At 42.5% G+C, this 21,342-nt stretch overlaps 1 protein-coding gene across 4 annotated transcripts in view; it reads right to left on the bottom strand.

The window, feature by feature from the left end:
* The window catches only part of UNC13B (unc-13 homolog B), a 174,870-nt gene that overhangs the window by 13,593 nt on the left and 139,935 nt on the right, over nt 1-21,342 (bottom strand). For all 4 annotated transcript variants that reach the window (XM_078600220.1, XM_078600223.1, XM_078600221.1 and 1 more), the window contains 8 exons: nt 18,284-18,410; nt 16,161-16,257; nt 14,076-14,219; nt 13,160-13,237; nt 12,368-12,445; nt 6,941-7,029; nt 5,884-6,036; nt 4,612-4,735 (listed from right to left, as the gene is read on the bottom strand). In XM_078600220.1, coding sequence (XP_078456346.1) covers nt 4,612-4,735; nt 5,884-6,036; nt 6,941-7,029; nt 12,368-12,445; nt 13,160-13,237; nt 14,076-14,219; nt 16,161-16,257; nt 18,284-18,410 — 890 coding nt within the window. The remainder of the gene's footprint in view (nt 1-4,611; nt 4,736-5,883; nt 6,037-6,940; nt 7,030-12,367; nt 12,446-13,159; nt 13,238-14,075; nt 14,220-16,160; nt 16,258-18,283; nt 18,411-21,342) is intronic.

Below are 21,342 nucleotides of genomic sequence, written 5' to 3'. Positions count from 1 at the left end.
ATCCACCACAGGCATACGACCACAGCACTACTAAGGAGAATAAAATAGTCATACGACCTCTGATGCCATAGGTCACCAGATTTGTGATAAAAACGCTACCATTTCAGAGTCATATGTGTTTCTGGCAAAGGCCCTTTATCAAGATAGAAATCTGATTTCAAATATACAGTATAGGAGGTGTTTGGGGAAGAAAAATAATGTTGTGTGGAAAAAAAAATGCCAAGAAATTGGCAGAAACTTATGCGTAAGGGAAAAAAAGCACTCAAATACCAAAGTGTTTTCAAATGTACATTATTCACAATTTTAAAACTGGCCTTCAAGAAACACAGTATTAATACACAACTGCAGTGTAATAGTCGAATAAACAACTCCAAGGCATCAAACTGTAATTTTCACGTGTAAAAACAAGTGCAATGCTATGCCACTCTGCTGAGACGCATGTTTACCTCACGAGGCAGGCGCTAGCCGAGAGAAAATAATGCAGCATGGACAATCGAATCGAATTGAGCGAGCTACTGAAAACACCCCAAAGATGACTATCAAACTACTGTAAAGAATAGCACAAACTTCCAGGCCACATGTGCTTGTGCAGTACAACAGAGCATTATCAGCCTGTAAATATGTTTTGAATTAGACCTAAGCCGGTCTTTTCACACTGACACTGCTTGTTTTTATACACACATACATATATATAATTGCAAAATGATGTGGTTCTTTCAAAATGAAGCCTGAAAATTGCTAATAGAAAAGTTATTCTGTGTGGAAGTAGTGTTTACAAATTATGATTATAAAAATAACATTTCAGGCTTCAGTCTACATTTCAAGAATATCAGGATATTAGCACACCTTGGCAAAATGAATTTTTACCTTTCCTTTTTTGGGAATTCAAATAATGCGAAGGAATGATGCAAGGCGTCATGTTACGTTCATAATCATAATATTTAACAATGTAATGAAGCAAATCGTCATTGACATTCTTAATATCCAGATTGATGTCATCACACATGTATGAGACTTGTGTTCGGATGTGTTCAGGTGAGGCCAGAGACATTCCAAGACAATGCCCTTGGCGATGATCTTTCGTAGCTACTAAACAAAATGTTACATTTATAATGTTTTTTTAAACATCAATGCACCTGCGCCTCCAGCCAAGGCAAGACATTGAGCATGTCATATTCCCAGTTGCAAATCAACATCATTCGCCTGCCTCAAATAAGCACGGTCATGCGAAAGCAGAGGTAAGGTTGATTATATCGCCTCTTGCGAGAAGCTACATAATGTTTTAAAAATAATCTTTATGTGCTTAATTTTCAGACTATTTTTTTTCTTTCACATTTGGTTAAGCATAGGTGGACTTCAATATATTTCCATGAACTATCTCACAAATACAAATGTGTAATAAAGATGTCACAGTTATATGCGTTCTTTAAAACTCGTTTACAAATCCTCTATATTGCTCTACCACCTTGGCATAATTGAGTTCTGCGTCATATTCCTCACATTTAGACCGTCACCGCTTGGCTGTTACTCCACATTGTGCACGTTACAGTCAACTTACGACGAACGTACCTTACTCATAAATGACTAAACTTAGCGAATACCATAAATGTACTTAAATATGTAGCGACACAAATCTTAATAACTCGTATGAACATAAACACAACAGCAAAGTCATCGAAAATGTTAAAGAGAAAAAAATGTTCCATGCAGTACATTTACCCGCAACGATGCATAGTATGTTCCATGCATAACGACATGTCTCGAGCCCATTAATCAAGCAATTACGCTTCTGTACACAGAAAGCATTGAACACACAAGGTAGTTTGAGATGCTCCGAACATATGCATTTTATAATACGAATAACAGCAGTTTTATTGAAAAGTGTCCCAGCAAAATATAATTGTATATTGCATTTTGATCGTTATATTTGCATTTCGTAGTCCTCAGCCTGACTTGTATTCAACACTGCTATTTTACAAGTTGCTTCATGAGCATGGTGTATTCATTATTTTTGAACGTTGAACAATAAAAGATAATTTGTTCTGCTAAATATCGCCAAACCAGCAGGGTATGCGCATGCTAGTGGACCCAAAGATAAGTTCTAAAATGTGTTATTATGAATGGTGTTGACATAGAAACACTTCTTAGAATATAATTTATTTGAATTCCGAATGGTCTGAGTGACAGAGTGAGCGCTTTCAGAATGCACGGGTAGAACATTCACAAGCGTGGCTGCTCACGGAGCGTGGAAATGTAACATCAGACCCACGGGGCTCCCAGTCGCCGATGCTCGTTTTGACATCTCATTAAACATAGCAAATAACTCAATTGTGTGTCCATTAAGGCCAAAATGGCAGCAATATTCATAAGAGTTTGGTGCACTTGAGGAGGGGGTGGGGGGGGGGGTGAGGAAAATCATGGAGCGCAGGTGAGAGGGGCCGATGGGGAGACAGGACGAGGGGGTGGTTTCTCACAGCTGAGCTGCACAATCCCAACAGACAGTAGCCACGAGAGCAATAGCAGGAGAAGCAGCAAGCTTCAAACTAGGCCTCAGACAAACCAGCTGAAGAAGCGGCAACTTCAATCAAAGTTTTCCACATTTTTGGAGCAAATATCAAAAGTTGCACAAATAGTCGGAGTGACAAAAAACGTGCCTTGCCGTCAAATATTGCCCTTCAAATCGGTCACCATTTGCATAGTACTGAGGAATTTAAAAGGCAATGGTAAAAACACTAACTGCATACTTTTGACATATATTTACATTTTATGGCCTTAAGTGTACAATGTATTTGTATGCCTCAAAGGGCAAGTTCTATTCATTTATTTATATAAAAACATGCATTTAATTGCAAATTAATGCACACATCAGTTAAAGATGGGCAGGTACTAGGCCCTCAAAGCCGAGCATCATCCATCCATGATATAAAGAGATCGCAAATTTCTTGCTCCAAAAACCTGCAAAATGTTGCAAGTTAAGTCAATATTTTTACAAATATCTTCAGGAAAATGTTAAAAAGGACAAAAAGTGTATAAAGTGTATGGCGTACACTCAATATAAATAGCTCAGGGGAGCACAGGATTTGATATTGTACATCATAAAAATTGTGTATGAATGTACACAGTGAGTTAAGACTTTTGGGCATACACAGAACCGCGCACCAGGCCACAGCAGTACACAACATAGCGCCAAAACACTACACAACGGAGCACCGACAACCATTCAACAGCAGCAACGCTTATACACACCCAGCATGGTTGTACTTACTATCATCTGCCATTCATAACACCGTTCAAGAGCCATTTAAGAAGAAACAAAGAAAATGACATATGTAAGTAACCAGCATGGCGCGTGCGTTTGCATTGAAACCAAAGTGCAGCAAAATTGTGATTGTCAACCCTGAGATGATTATGACATCGCTATACCATCGAAATCTGTTCATGTAACCTCATGTAGCAACCTAAACCACCACGCTGCTTAGTGTGGATCGGTAGGAATCATGAAGCAGCGCAATAATAACGTTAATAATAATATTTGCATTCATATGGCACTCACTCAAGTGCCTCGGCAATTCAAATTTCCTGACTTCACATCCCATCTTAAACATGTGAAGGGGACCCCCCCCCCCCACCCAGTGGCAGCTGTCCCTGTGTGGCACAAGGCGACTCAGCACTGGCCTGCACATGGGCATTGGCCTGCAAGTACGGGGGGGGGGGGGGGGGGCAATTGTTGCTACGCCGTAATACCATTTCAGTAGTTTCAGGGTAATGTTTCGAACTTGAAACGTTACCCAAGTATTACGCAATTTGGGTTACGCACAGGAGTACGATTTCCTTGCACTGTAAGAATGGTGCAAATACCAAATATGGAATTGACATGATTGTTCGTGATAAATAGAACATGTATTTGGATTTAAAGCTTTCGTGACTGCAGGGAATAGAAATAGAACATATTCAAAATTTGGAAGGAACATGACTACAATTAATTAAAACTATAAACAATTGTTTTTATTTTACTAGGTAAGGCCCACTAAGCGATGTATCCCTTTTCAGAAGTGACCGAGCCAAAAAAATAACTGAATGAAGTGGCTCATCAAGTAGAAATCTACAGCGGCCAAATACTCTAAACGCATGTTTACAAATGTGGAGGGAAATGGTATGTTCTTATAATAGTGATACACAGTTATAAAAAGTCAATAAAAACAGGATGTTATTCTCATCAGCTTTTTTTTTTACTTCAAAATATTCCCTGCGAATTAACAGGACTGTAGGTCACTTGAATGCGAGTATGTGGTGGTGTTTGCGATTACTGCAACATAGGTAGCAGGGTTTTAATTGCGTAGCTATATATGATGTGCACAACCACACAAAACCAGTCAAGCTGAAAACATTAAGTATCAAAGGCACGTCACCTCATTACTGATCACGTTGTATTTTGCATAGAATGCTCCGATCATGATTATCATTATCACCACTATCACTCTGACACAATCTGCCACTGCAGTTATCGACAATAACGCCGACGCCATCGGAGACACCGTGACACGGCCCAAGTGGGGGGCCGTGTCACGGAATCTCGCCCCCCACGGCGCCGGCAGCCGCTCACACACTCACCGTCTGGTCGGTGAGAGGGGGCAGCACGATGAGCTTCTCCATGGTGTTCATCACAATCTTCCACAGCTCCTTCAGCACACGTTTGAGCACCGTTTTCTCGCACACCTTGGCAAACAGGGTCAGGCTGGCAGGCAATGCGGGGCGGGGGGGGGAGAGATGGGAGTTCGCATAGACAGCACAAATAAACGCGTTAATGGGTGTAATAATCAGGGAATATCACAGAGTCTGTATGGATACAAATTGAGAAGCAGCGATAAATCAATATCTAAGTTGTAATTCCAGCTGCTGGCTTCCAGGCACAACGACTGAATCTCACTCGTGCCTTCAGAAAATGCTCATGTTGGACACGAGCTCACACAGAGACCCATAGACTCACATATAGACCCATAGACTCACACAGAGACCCATAGACTCACACAGAGACCCATAGACTCACATAGAGAGCCGTTGACTCACACAGAGACCCATAGACTCACACAGAGACCCACAGACTCAGAGACCACTGACTCACACAAAAACCCATAGACTCACACAGAAACCCGAAGACACACAGATACACATCGAGTCACACAAAGACCCTTAGACTCACATATAGACTCATATACTTACACAGAGGCCTTTCAACTTTACACTTCCACACTGACCAAACGTGTTGGATGGGTGCAGCCACCCTTTCCACACCACACGCGACTGGCCGATGGACTGTGCGCTGTTCCCATTGATACTGCTGGGTGAACGGCAGCGGTATCTGAGAAACCTGCTCCATTGTGTCAACTGCTGTGATGGAAAACGTAATGGAACTGGCGAGCAACGTGTTAACTAAGAATTATACCACTGCAGCCCCAATGGGCATATAGAATGAGCATGTAACAGACATTATGCGAGTGTTAATTGGTGTGTACATACCATCATAGAGTTTGTGACAGGGACAGAAAAGCATTGCGTGTGTGCAAGAGATAAGTGGTAGGCAGGATAATGAAATAGCAGTTCAATTAGAAAACTATTTTGAGAGAACATAACAGCGCCCAGATAACACGAGAAGAATGGGTGATGAATAAGATATATTACATACCGAGATAATTGACATCCATTTCGAATGGCATGGAATGTTAATAAAAAATGGTGATCAATTATTTTTAGCCGGTGTTTAACACCCTTGCCGACTGCTTTCCTAAAGGCCCGATGCGAGTGCCATGGGTAAGGACAAGCGGAGGCTGTTTCGGGGCATGGTCAGTTGCGTTAACAAGCACACTTACTTTACAAAGCACTTACTTTCCATCCAGCAGGTCCATGAGGGGCCGCAGCATGATGTCGGCATCCTGAGCAGCCGTGTTGCGAGCACTCGACAGCATGTTCCCGGGTCCCTTCACCTGGCTCAGCAACTCTCCCATTGCCTTGACACTCACCTCGATATGCGGCATGAAGCTGGGGTAAAACGGAGGTGAACGCCAATATACAGTCAGTACGAAGACAAAGATTCCTCCATATAGCCTTAACAGACTCTTGGGGCAAGTGCTGTTAGCGAGTAGCACCAATGAAGGCCGGAACGGCACACGAGGGGGTGGGTGGCCAACACCACGCCCGGCCACCTTTGTCTCCCTAGTGGCGATGTTTACACACCGCATCAAGTACTCATTTGAGCCCGAGTCGACCTAAGGGAGGCCCAGGACCGATTCACATAATCGTCACTGGTGTTGGGCATGAGCGAGAATCAAACTCGGGTCACCAGGTTCGTAGTGCAGCTCGCCAACTGCGACACTACCGCTCCATGGTACAGCTCCAGAGACGCACACAACAAACATGTACGGTGATCCACAGATATAATGGTGCATGTACACGTGCACATACATCGAGACAACTCTGGTGACATGGCTCAGCGGTACCGCGTTTGCTGCTTGTTGCGGAGGTTCACGGTTCGAATCCAGCAGCCGCTCTGGTTAATACTGCGGTGTGGTATTCACCGTAATAAACACTACGAGTCGTCTGCTACACAGTGGACATTAAATATCCCGGGACTTCCTTCGCAAGAGTAGGCTACTGATTGCCGGTGTCGCGGTCAAAATTTGCCACATTTGAACGGTGAAAGGTCAACCTGTCCGATTTCTCTTTGAATGTGTATATTGGTTTGTTATTCATATCACCTTAGTGTGGCTGTTCCATATTTATAAGTAGTTTTTGATTAATTTCAAATAAATAAATACATTTAAAACGTAGGCCTTTGTTTGCGAGCGCTGGAATGACTCCGCTAATTTCTCATCAGTCGAATGCTTCATGAGTGGTACACAAAAGGCGAGACAATGGTGAGTCAAATGTATTCGTGATACGGTACCTGATGCCAAACACACGGCTCAGCTCATCCAGGACATTGTTGAGTTTCACCTGCAGCTCCTTCAGGTTGTCGCTGGCTTCCGAGTCCAACTGTCAAACAAAAGGGACGATTAAAACACACGCCGCTCACAGGCGATATTTAGAATGTCGACGCGTTTTTTTATTTATTACATATGCTCTGAGCCACGTATGCAATTGTGATCGTGTTGGTCAGCCAAAGCGTAACATAATAAGCTGTTTTTAATTAACAGATATACTACCACGAGCATTGTCCCATGCCCACGTACAGCCAAAACATATCCGATGCCTTTACAAAATATAAATTCTGAATGGCGGTGTCGGGAGTGGTTTGCAGGGTACACCATTGAATGGAAGGGCTCTTCTCTTAAGCCTATCGATGAAGAGATTACGAATAACCACGAATTCAAAAACTCATTAGCCATGCATCACCATGGTACTTTCACATGTGGATTCAAGGGCACCGTTAGTGACAAAGAGGACACAGGGCGTGCACAAAGGACAGATGATGAATGCCACATCTCACAACATTATGGCGAGATTTAATGGGTGGAAATACACACACGTACATATGAAGGAGGTCAACAACATTTAGGAAAAGAACATCAAAAGTGTGCAGGGACATTAATGTTTTTTTAAAAGTCATCTTTATTCCACTGCAACACTAGTGCACAGAGATAGTACTTTAAATGAGAGCTAACGCAATGTTGCTATTATGAGTATCATGTCCTCATAATAACAAAGCAGTCTGACCACCCCTCATATATATCGTACAAAGTAGCTTCAAAGTGTATAAAAAAAAATCCCCCCTCAATAACCTAAAGAATAATGAGAAAATATGTAGTGTATCTTTAAACAAATAATGTTCAAGACGTGTCAAGCGAAGGCTCTATGTTGCTCTGCAGCCCTGGGTAGTTAATGGCTCTGTACATCGACGCACCACACGAAGCCTCCCCCCCCCCGTGCTGGAAATGTTACCCAATTATTATGAAGCTACCTTGTACAGACAGTATGCAACACCACCCTGAAGCAAAACGCGGGAAAATGATGATGGCAGGTACGTAAAGTTTACACTCAACCCAGAGTGCGCGTGTGTATGTTTAGATGTGCAAACTAATGTAGCAGTAAATACACCACATACTCAGTGTGTGAATATTCTTTAACTTACACAGGTATATATCGCACTGAATGTGTACAGTGTACGCGGTATATACCATGAGTAAGTGTAGCAGTACAAGTGTCAGTATGCAACCTGTTTGACCTTGCAGCACACATTCACTGCCATTTCTCCTTAAAACTATTCAGCGTTGCTTGAGATGAAAATGCTTGGAAAAGTGCCGTGCATGTCTTTTGTGGAGCGTTGCTGTGGCATGCCATCCTATGCAGTGATGTAACTGATTTTTTTCTCTCACATTGTACCGTTGGGCAGAAACTGCATAGACACTTTCAGCTTAAAGAATGTATTTAATTGTATACATACGTGACTTTACCGAACGAACCAAAGAGTATAAATAATGTATGTTGAACTTCTGTTAATTGGAGGTGCGGGAAAAATATAATTTATATATCGAAACAATACCTGAAGTTCCTCATTGAAGAACAATAAAATGTAAGCCTGTTTTGCTTCTATTATGATAGAAATTATTTAAGACAGCAATGCAATATTACTCAATAAAAATAAAATATTTGGTACAAAACAATATTCAATTATATTATTTGTTTTATCTCAAAGGTTTATATATCGCCAGCACACTATTTTAACTTACGGCCTACCCACGCTTTTATCGCATTACGTCAAAGTACTCTGACTTTGCTGAAACAAAAAAATTTCCACCATGTGCCACTATCGACATCATCCCCACTACGAGTGCACAGTGCATGGGGTCGTGGGGATTAATGTTGGAAGGAAGGGGAGGAAGGAAAAGTGAACTTTAGGAAGGGAAATCATCTAGACAGGCAATGTAGTTGTTATTGCAGGTTCTCGAGTACTGAGAAGCAAACGGCATTCTCACACCCACTACTTTGCGCTGCATTTTTCTCTCCAACCGTGGATCATAAAATGGCACGCAAGTGCGTGCACGCTTCTGTTTACAACAAGGGCTTCACAATTCTAACCTGCTGTAGTGGGGTTCTCTCTCAGACTGGGCTCACACTGGCGATCACTTAATGCATGTAACTTAACGTAATGGCCACTTAAGTCTCACTGAAGAGACTTCATGGGGTGTAAGTTAATGTGTCTTGAAATTTAGAAGCTATAAGTACCATGTTAAGTGACCTGCCAGTTGATCAGGGTATGATTAATAGTGATTACACTGCTTGGGAATCTAGTCGTGGTATTGTTTACTGGACACGAGCACATCTGGAGATGGCTCACACAGCAATGATGTTAAAAGTCATCAAATTGGTTCCTCCTTCTGCATTATCAGAAACAAAACAATATTTTTGGTACAATTTAAGATCTCTTGAGTCCACAGTGGGCTTCTGGGAAGCATCTCCATGCAAACTGTGTTGCTAACAGTTTGTATGCAGATGTGTCACGTTCGATTTGCTATGCGAGTTAGGAGCCACTGCCCTAGATTAATGCTGAATTATTGATTTTCTCAGGAAGTAACGCTGGACTTGTTTCAAGTATCCCAGGTAGGGAAGCACTTGTGCTTTAATTCTATAGCGTGTGCAGTCCATGGCTGGAGGTTACTGGAAGAGCAATGGTGAATCAGTTCCAACCAGCAACTGGAAGGACATTTTACAATTATCTATCTTATTAATCGATGATTGTAAACTACAATTTTCCAATATGGATCTACTCTTACCATCTGAAAAAAATGAAAGCTTTCACAAAGTGGGGTTTGTGTGACTACGCCTCTGCTGTATCCGGGGCGTGCAAGACTAAGGTGGCCAGGGCCAGAGAGGTAGAGACCTTATCAATTCCATACAGCACGGATTTCACCTCCTGAGAAAGGCCCCCGATGGACAGAGACAAAGACAGGACAAGGAGCAGTGTGTTAAAAGCAACGTACAGCAAACACGAAATGCCAATGCAGCATGAGACATCGCACACACCACACAGCAGACGATGCAGTGGGGGGCTATTTATGGGCCTATTATCTTTAATCGCGTTTCTTTGTTACTATATAGCAGATTTTATAACAATTGCTTTTTGCAAACTGCAAGCAGACATCCAGATGTGTATGCAAACCGACTCTCAGATGCACACAGAAAAACACACAAATATACACGAGTTAGTGCTTAAGCCAAAAGGAAACGCAGACAAGAAATACTGAAACATCTACTTCCTTTGATTTTTTTCCCCATTTGTTGTGAAAATTGAAAACACCAGTTTACATCTCTTTTTTTTTTTATAGAGGTAATGTTTTTATGCAATAAAAATGTTTGATTAATGGTGTTATATAGCAATACAAAAGGCAGAATATAGCTTATATGAAGTCCTTTGAGGGCTGGTAAGAGCAAAGTTACCACAATGATGGTAATACGTAAAAACATTCTATTATAATTGCATGATGGAAAGTCATCCTTTGACAAACTTACCTTTTCTGTGATCACAAAAAGCTCCCTATGGTGTAACATTTCAAAGGCACTGTCTGGTTGGGCCATGCAACCTGCATGAACCCTGAGCATCTCGTTTTATATGAATAATAGCGCAAACTGGCATGGGCAGCTGGTGCACCTCACTTCCTCTGGGAAAATACTTTTGGATCAGAGATTAAATGAAAACTGAAATGACTCTCCGATGTGCCGCACGTAAGCCCAAAGAGTGCCCCACATATCTAGGTGGAGCGTGACACTCCAAGAATGGTGCGTGACAGCGCGCGCCACATCGTTCACTCCGGGTGACATCGTCGCGAGTGACTCAATAAGCTTTAAGAGTTACGTGACGGCACACATTTAATGGGTAGTTACCAAAATATTATTTTTGCAAAATGTGTGTTAATATTGCAGAGTGCACAGTTCGGTAAGCGCCTGCAATCGCGCGTTGTACGACTATGCATACCGACGCACGTTCACGTGCATATCGTACCAGTTGCACATAGCAATTACGCGTTATCTTTTTTACGAAGTCATAACATATGTTACATCTCAAGAGAGTACACACGAGAGGGAACATCAGGCCTGGTGAGGAGAGCCTGGTGGGGAGCAACTCAGGAAGAGGGACAGAAGGGGCGTAAAGGGGGGAGATGTGGCGCAGAGGGAAAGGCACACCAGATGGTCAAGACATGGTGCAAAAGAAGGAGTTTTGAGGGTGACCACCGTAATTTATATGCAAGAGAATAAATAGCATCAAGTTAAATTACAAAGATCATAATTGGAGGCAAAAGTGACGCATCATGCAAAGTTGGTGAGGCTTTATCGGTGCTTGTGGCCTGGTGGAGAAGTAGTCAGAGCATCTGGGCCGCAGTTGGCTGGTTGTGTGCAAACCCTAAGCTGGTGGTTAACGAAGCACTCCATCTCTGCAGGTTTGTGAAAACGAACGCCACTGCGTGGCAAGTGAGCAGTGGTGATTCTATGGAACGAGCCGACGGTGGCATGCGAGATCAACACTGCCACCGCCACGGCCACCGCAAAGCTTGCTTGAGAAGGAAGCCACCGACTATTTTTAGTGGCATGGATGAGAAGTCTGGCAGCGGCTTTCTGGATATCAGCTCGAGTTTAGAGGCGAGATTTTGCAAGGGCATTAGTGAGAGTGATTATAATCAAGGTGAGAGGTGAGGAACGTGTGAATACTGAATGTAGCCAGGGAGGAGACAAGCAGTTGGCAGATGTAGATGGTGTCATTATAGTTTAAGGGCAGCTCCTCTTCAAATACGATGCCTTGGTTATGACTCGAGGTCTGAATAATGGAGTATTACTAAGATAATTCCAACTTTATAGTTTAATATAATGAGGACTTTATATTGAATCAGCAATACATTACAAAGTATTTTTGTAAATTTTTTATAATAAAATTTTTATTTTATCTTTTTTTTTTTGTTCTATGTGACTTTACCGAAAGAACTAAGAATATACATTATTAAGTAGTTTTATTACGTGTCATATTCTATTTTTACCATATCACTGAAACAAACATCGTTCTTTTTTTCTGGTTACGTAAAAAAAAACTGCCTACAAATTCTATCCGTTACTTTCCACCACACTTCTCTGATGACCAAAAATCCCTCCCCCCAAAATCGTGGGAGAATATTTTACATCTAACAACACTGGGCGCCTCGATGGGCAAATTCAACGCACCAGCACGTGTGCAATACACCACCTCGCTGCGTAGGGACACAAAGCTGCCATTACGTGGAAAGACGCGAAGCTGCACAACATGAAGTCACATCGCGCAACAGTCAATCCTCCAGAGCCACTGGCGCCCATTGGAGAGAGACGATCAGTGCAGCTAGGTGGCACGTACCTCCTTGCCACCCATGGCTTCAAACATCTTCTCCAGCTGCACTCTCAGCTGCTGGATGTTGTTCATCAGGATGCATGGCTGGACATGAAACAAAAGACATACACTGTGAATTGACTGTGAACATTTCCAAACGGAAGTAATTTGTATGTTTGATATGCTGTTGTGTGGTATTATGGGTAATACATCGAACAGACGCTCGTCTGTCTACGCAGAAAAACAAGATGTCTGAGTCGAATTCCCCTACGGCCTTTCCAGCATATTATCCAGTACCATTTGTTTAAGCAAGAAAAGCCTGGACTAGTTTCAACATTTTGCATCTCACTGGCAAATGGTCTGGAAAACCCATAGGGCGATAGAATAAAAAAACGTGGAGAGACAAACAGGGCTCTGTTGATGTATTTTGTGTGTATATTTCTTCAACTGTTCTCGATGCGTCATACATTGTAAGTGCTTAGGGCAGACACAGAAATGAGGGGCTGCATGCCTGCAATAACCATATACACCCAACAGATCCTGGACTTCGAATATCTGCATTAATTTAGACTTGTGTTCAAATAATGAATGCATTGTATATTAATCAGGCCAAGACATTGACTGCATATGAAATTGCATTGAACCACGTGGCTATATTAATCCAGCTAAAGATAATTAGAACTCCAAACTCTGCAGAAGCATGGAGCAGATAAGAGTTGAACACATTGATAGAGTGCTGTCTACCAAGCCGCCCTGGAACCCAATTATGAACGCTGTCCCAGGATAGCATTGGATTAAAGAGGCAGGAAGGATAGATACCACTTTTTCTTTGGAGCAGTAGGACTGAAAATCCTTGGATATGATATCAGCATACTGTAGCAGCACCTTCCCGATAGTCTGAGAAAGATACACAAAAGACGGGTGAAATAATGCACAACCTTTCCTCGTTGAAACAGTTTCTCAAGTCACAAAAACATGCATTACGATGTAACCGTCCACGTGGGTAAAAACATGCCCTGCTTTAAAAATAGTTGTTTTGAAATGAGTAAAAAAAAATGTTTCCTTTAGCAATGCAGTTACCATCAACATGAACGCAGACAGGATGGCATTAGAAGTGTCTCAGAGAATCCCAAAATAATTAAACAACAATTAAATAATGACTAAATTAAAAATATATTATATAATGTGCGCATAATGAAAATAGATATAAATAATATAAATATGAAGTAAATTCTATAAACATTTAATTAAGCTAATAATAATTAAATATGTAATGTGACTGATATGAAGTCACCCCCCATCCTCTAGCCCCGGGCAAGCTGTGCGACTGGACAATTCTGCGACGTCGCTTGGACAACTGGACGCGGGCCAAATGTACGTGCACCGTTATTTGAAGATATTGTTACAGAATCGTGTCTTTTTTTTAACATTGCATCATCAATTTGAGAGCAGCATTTTTATTTGCATGGTTTAGAAATCAAAAGCCTGGCAAGAAACACAATATTTGTGAAATTGCAAATTCAATAAGTGTTTAATTAAGTGTGCGTACAGAGGAAAATATGAAATCGCTCACTGTCGGTGGAAAGTGTGTTTTATAAACATACACAGAATGGGGCCTCAAACACAAGTGCTACCGATAAATCTCTGTAGCCGAGAGAAAAAATATACAACACGGACACTGAGACATGGACATGTGGGCTCTTGACTCGGCACCAAAGGCAGTGGTGGGTTTTACCCTTGCAAAGCGGCGCATGTAGTGCCCCACGATCTTGGGGTCAGGGCATTCCAACTTCTTGATGATCTCAAAGCTCTGGTTGAGCTGCGTGAACACATCTACCACCGAACACGAGAAGAGGGCATGCTCTGATGTCTGCTGGAACTGTTGGGGGAAGACAAAGAAAAAGCCATTGCGTCACTCAGTGTAGGGCATACCGCGAGAGAAGCATCTAGTGCAGTATTCCTCAAGGGGGTAGGGGATGAGGAGGGAGACAGTGATTGTGTAATATATCGAACTACCCCCACAATGTTGGTATTCTGCATTCAAACCTGGGCAGCCCGATGAGATTAAATCACGTTTCAAAACTTGGCAAGGAGATGAGCATGGCTCCGTCACCAATTCATGGACAAAAACTGCATTGATAACCTCAACATTTGGAGTAGGTGACAGGAGTAGTAAAATAAAAAAGTAAAATTGTTTTGAATGAATCGCCCTTTTTTTTTTAAAGGGTATTTTTTTATTGCAATAAAAAATCTGCCCAAATAAAAATAGAGACATCAATTTGGAACTTATTTAAGTTTTATACTCCTGCATTTATTGTGAATAAACATAGTAAGTGTTGCAATTTAATAGGAGATTCAAACGGACCTTTGTTCCAACCATGTTTGGAATACAAAACTGAAAGAGACAAATGCTGGAAGCCTAATGAGCACATTATGAGACCTCCTTTGCCAGTAGCACAGCTCATGGCTTTAGTCATGTATACGCGCTTGATTGAGCAGTTAATAAAGCGTAGCGAGCATTAAAGGCGAGCGAGCAATAACAGCGATGGTCTTTTATGAATCTCGAGCGAGAAAAGCATTGCAAAAGGTCAGCTACACAAGATGAAAGGAGCTGCAAATATAGAGGATGCTGCACCTGACAGAATAAAGAGATGAGAGGCACAGCGTTGGCAATTAAGGTTTGACACGCGCGAGAGCGGATGGCATTTTCATGAGCAAAGTGTCATGTAACAGTGGACCGAGAATGGCTGATGCTGAGCATTGTACACGGCTGCGTTAACGTTACCAATGGAGAGCAGTGTTGCTGCAGTGGATCGTAAACTACACTGTGAACCCAGTGAGCCGAGTTCAATTCTCGGCCATGGCTCAGACCAGTGGCGAGTGTTCTCCAAATTGATCCCTGGGCATAACATTCACAACCCTGAGCGGTGAGGTCCAGTAAAACCGCCCATGGTCAACATGGCGGGGAGGCTGCTATCTCACAGTGGTTTGACAAAGTGATGTATATTATTATTAAATATAATCTACATTTACATTAATAATGGCAGGCTTTCATTAATGAGTAGTCTATTTATAAATATAAGTAGTTAGAGATTAGCTAACTACTGATATGTAGGACAAGTAATAAAGATGTATTTTCTTTAGTCTGTGTGAGTAAGCGGTTCCATTTATTATGCTGTAGTTAGTTTACAGAGATTTGCATAAACATTACAAACACCGCTGTTGAAGATGATTTGCTTGACCAAAGGACAATATTTGCCATACGCATTGGCATAAAACTGAACATATTTATAGGCGTAACTCAGTCTTCTTAAAAATATATACTTATACTAATTGTCCCCAAAATGCCATCAATAATACAAACTGCTTTTTGTGTTTTGTTGTTGTCCTTCCCCCGCACCTCCGATTAGCACGGTGGGCTACGTACGGTGTGAAAGAAGTTCAACATATGTACGTACAAGCGATCACCTTTCTTCATATGGCACGGAGAAATTAGCAATGCTACGTGTGGATATCAAGGTTCTGAAGCCATTCGACAGCCTCTGCGGAGGCTCAGTGGATGCAATAATCAGTTACTGTTGCTTCGGAGACTCGTGACACAGAAGACAAAACTGAATTACAATAGTTGCGGTAACGAGCGCAACAGCGACTGTGGACCCATTTTTACGGTGGGTGGCGGGGCGGGAGGGGGGGGGCAGGGGCGGGGGGAGCCCGCGGCATGTTGGGAGCTCTGTTTGTGCGCCACGGCCCGCGAATTCCGCAAACTACGGTGGCAGCCGAGCGGTGGCGACGGGGAGCGCGGGCGGGGAGGGAGGCTTACGCCGTCCTTCTTGTCACGCTCCAGGGCGCCGTGCAGGAACTCCAGGGACACGTCCTCGTTCTCGTTGAGCCACTGCAGCACAAACGGCTCGAACCACCTGCAGGCGCAGCCACATGCACCCACAAAGACAAAGGTGCCCCGTCTAGCCTGTCACACACTGTTGGGGAAAGTGCTGTCAAGCGAGCAGCACCTCTAGAGGCCGGCACGGCACACGAGAGGGTGGTATGGGCAACACCACGCCCAGCTGCCTTTGTCTCGCCAGTAGCAATGTTTACACACTGCACCAGGTACTCATTTGAGGCTGAGTGAACCTAGAGGAGACGGAGGACCAGTTTAGATATTGGTCACCAATATTGGGAATCGAACTCGGATCGCCGGGTTTGCAGCCCAGCACACTAACCGCTACACTTCCGCTCCCCGCACACATACTTACGCTAACACACGGACACCAACATCCCCCCCATTTAGCTTTGTGGACTGTAAAGGGCAGTGCTATAGCATGGGTAAAGAAACAAGACAGATCAACTTATGTTTTCCTAGCATAGAGCACAATATCCTACATGCAACAGAATACAATTTGAATTTATCAAGCGTCTACATTGCACCGTATCTCAATCAGAATAAGCAAGTAATTTCCTGCTCAAATGACCATTGAAGCGTTGCTCATCCCCTGCTTACGGTCCTGAGCCAGTGGTAGAAATCCCTCATTACTATGGAAGGGATGACTCTATCCACAGGACAACTGCTTTTCCACGTACGTGGTATCTCAATATTGTGTATATGAGAGAGGCAGGCATACGGAAGTCATTTGTTTGAAGAGGAACTTACTTTTCCAGAGGGGACGGAGTAAAGAGCAAAAGTACAAAAGGCAGGCAGAGAATGAGATGACAATGGGTGAAGGTGATGAAGGTGGTGAAGGTGATGAAGGTGATTAAGGTGTAAATGAAGACAATCAAGGCAGAAAAGAGATTGGTTTTGAGATATGAAGGCATATGGGTTTAATTCTATAGAAATTGTACATTATTGCTCTGAAATACAATTTATTTTACAAGCAGAAACCCCTTTGCCGCAAATCTAGCAGATGGACAGCGCTCCAGAACCCAACACTGCTGCTGGGACTTCCCACTGTTAATGTTAAGAGTCTATCTTGCACACTGCAGGCAGTGCTGTCTAGTCGTGCATGACATTGTTTCACTTCACACACCATGCCAATTGTAATACCCCGAGAGCTGAGCAGGGACAAACAGATCAACTGTCAGATTATTTGCAACGATCGGAGATCATTAAACCGAGCGTATACGTGAAAATGCATACACAGAATTACACAGTAAATCAAAACTCTAACACCGTGCCTGGGAAGGGGATAGGTTCGTACATTAACGTAACACTACCGCATGGAACCACCTGATCACATCGTGCCATCATATTCTGCGTTGATGTGCGGCGGCGCCATGGTAGGCCATTGTGTTCATGCGTCACGGTCCAAATTCGAAAAAATATATTCCTGCAAATGACTCAATTGGAATTACACGCAGAAACATCACCCCTAACCGTGAAACTACTGCCGACTGTGAAACATTAGCGCCTCTCTTCGTGGAAGCCTTGCGCGATACGAATTTAGCGGAAGTAGCAAATAAAAATAATCATAACCGTTTATCATTAGATGACAGTAGTGGTGGAGCAGGAGTGGAAGATGTCTGCCTTCACGTGGCCCACTCTGTTAAGTGAGAAATCACGACGAACGCCATCAACGCGGCTACCGAACATCGATCATCGATCTCCCAATCTCCAGAGCAACAACAACACAAGCCACGCCAACGGCACTCTTCAGTGCCAAACAACGACAGCGCGCCAGATAGGCCCTAGGACAAGGATCATCCAAATGAACATTGAGGGACTCTTCCGGGTGAACCGTGAGTATCTCGCGATCATAACGAACACACCTAACATTGATGTCCTGACGCTCCGAGAAACCCACGTCTTTGAATGTCCCTACATGCCAGTCGCTACCACATGCACGAATACACAACCTCACGAAGAGCCATAATCCCCCCACCCTCCACAGTGGCGGAGCAGGTGCGTGGGCGAGAGCCACAGTGTAGAAGGGAAGGGACACTACTCACACTGGGTATTCGGGGACCTCTCCCTTGATGGCCGGCAGGTCCCGCACATACTCGTTGTAGAGCCATTTCACTTTGAAGTGCAGGTTCATGTAGTCGGCACTCTTGCACTGCCCGTTCTTGCTGTGCTCTGCAGACACACGGAGAGACGCTTACTCAAGCTGCAGGAGAACGAAGCGTGTGCAAGTACGCGTGCACACAAAAGGGCGATATAAAATATTAAGTGGTGAGCAGTAAAAACATATAAAGTACACGCTTCGTAAAATTTGAACCGGCTAGCAGTATATATGTTTACTGCTAAGCCTACGTGTTGAACTGATATATATATCTAATTTTATAATGTAGAGATTTAACAGCACCACCTTACAATGCGTTAAAATGTAACACCAAATACAGTAAAACCTTGGATTGCGAGCATAATTCGTTCCGGAAACGTGTTTGTAATCCAAAGCACTCGTTTATCAAAGCACTCGTATATCAGTTGTGATCACGTGACGCTCGGCAGACAAAGCGCATTGCAAGACCTCGCTCGTTTATCAAATTAATATTTATTTTAAAAAAATGCTCGTCTTGCAAAACACTCGCAGACCAAGTTACTCGCAATCCAAGGTTTTACTGTATACAGGGCTTGAACAGTTTGATGCCTGGACAAGCATTCATGTTTCACACATTACAGTATCATGGTAAAAGAATGGCATTGCCTGCGTTTTACAGCACAGTCAATTAATGACCACGTTGCAATTCGACTTCAGTAAATATATATGTACATGGATACATGGATACTGCAGATAATAAGTCCATTCCAGATGACACACACATTCAAAATGACACAGGGCTTACGTGCACCTGCACCGAGCTTCTTCTGACGCCTCTTGCTCCCACACATCTGCACCGTCTTTATCGACTTGCACGTGCTCATATCACCGTTAGACTAATATAAAGCGCTTACGTGCGCCTGTACCTTACTTTTCTCGACACTGTAACTATTGCTGACTCGCCTGTGTTTCGTTATGACCGTTAAACACCTATCGTTTGTGAGTTGTGCAGGATTCTTTAAGAACCCTGCACTGACTCTCTGCAATGTTGACGTTTTTGTCTTTGGTTTGTTGTTGCTGAGCACACACATCACGGATCTCCCAGGTAACTGGCTAAACGCGACCATCTATATAACAAATAAAATAAACTTGCACAAACTTAAATCGGACACGATACCCTACATAAAATATACAACAATCAAAGAATGCAATCAATCAATATTCACTTGGTACGGGACTTTAAACATTATAATCCGTGATGGCGTGCCGTAAAAACGTGTTTACATGATTTCAGACTGGCTCTCGAATATTAATTTATGTAATGCTGAGAATCCTGAACCTATATCTAATCTTTAAGCCCCACACACAAAAGCCTCGTCTGAGTTCAATCGGTAAAAAGTTGTCCGACTCATTAATCTGCTGAATGTCAGTAGTAGTGTAAGCCTCTCTGAATAAGTTATTTTTGACAGGCATCAGTACAGAGTGAAAGCAAAATGCATCACATACAGATTTATATTATAAATATATTAAGTGCCAAACACAAAGTTTGTCCAGTAAATTGCTCTCACAATTCTAAATAGGGGTTATAAATTGTGCAGAAATCGTCCTCCAGTAACACTTATGTCTCTCCGAAAAGTCTCTGCGGGAGGTGTCAGAGATTATGAGCCTTTTGTAATGACACCAAAACAATGCCATCTGGGCCATGCCTGGGGCTGAGGATTTGCAACATGACATTTTTTTTAAAAATGAAAAGCCTTGAACAAATGGGTCATACATTCAAGGTGGCGTACAACGTCAGTAATGCCAGAGTCTATTGTTTAATTCTAGATTTGAAGCTTTCGTGACTGCAAGGATTCACTCTTTGGTTTTTTCGGTAAAGTTACGTAGGTAAAAAATAAAATAAATGAAAATTAAATTAAATCACGACGCTTGTGTTGCGCCCGAAACGTCGTGATTTAATCCAGTTGTTTTCATTTATTTTATTTTATTTTTTACCTTCGTGACTTTACCGAAAAAAAACAAACAGTAGTCTATTGTTTCCCTGCTATAAATGTTTTCAGTGTATTTAATTCACCATATTAAGACAATGGGTGGAGTGGTGATGAGATGGTCAGCGGCACTGTTTTATTGAGTTGGAAAGCTGAGTTTAATTCCTGGTCAGTGATATCTGAACTGGTCCAACTGACCAGCATGGTGAAGTATAGTCAACCAAACCCCCATAACTGACACTGTGTGAGAAAGGGCTTCATTTCGCAGGCGATTGACAAAAGGCTTCATATTTCGTGAAGAAGAAAGTTGTTATTCTTTACACATTTTTATCAATACCGGTAAATAGCGTGAGGAGGGCATATTGGTGGCTGCTGATATGAGTTTATGAATGAATGGCAAGGTGCTCTGCTCTCATCAACATCCAATGTAATCACTTGCATGTGATATGAATGTGTTCAACAGGTGTCAACCTGAAAAATCTCATCTATTTGATTCCCTGCCACCAGTTGATTCAAAAATCAATAGATTCGTTTCACCTCGGTATAAAATGCTGTCCAGTGGTGCGACACATGACAAATAATCACAGACATATTGGACATTTTGTTGATAAACTCTTTGGAGGGAGAGATACCTCAACGTCAAGTACTGAGGGTGTATGCTGCTGATGAACAATTTCGGGACAGTTGTTAATTTGTTTAAGTAGCTGCTTTTTTATGAATAATCTTGACGTTTAGCATATGGTAGTGGCAAGGACCCTTTCACGGTCTTCAAATGATAGTTTTTGTATCCAGCTTATCGTCTGCATAAGTAAACAATACTCATAATGCGGTCAGGCCACTCGTTGTTGATGCCCAACATTGTAACTGCTAACAGATAATTTTTTTTGAGAATAAAAAAAAAATGTATTCATAAATGTCACGAAAAAAAATATTAAACTAAATGTTTGATTTATCAACACGGCATGAAAGCCCATATAAATGGACATCCCCGTCATATGCAACCCACGGCAATACAATAATACGCCGCTTTACGTCGCAA

Source organism: Lampetra planeri, chromosome 13, assembly GCF_965212315.1.
Source record: "Lampetra planeri chromosome 13, kcLamPlan1.2.h2, whole genome shotgun sequence".
NCBI classification, from domain to species: domain Eukaryota; kingdom Metazoa; phylum Chordata; class Hyperoartia; order Petromyzontiformes; family Petromyzontidae; genus Lampetra; species Lampetra planeri.
Note: the sequence above shows the minus strand (reverse complement) of the source record. Positions and strands in the feature narration are given on the sequence as shown.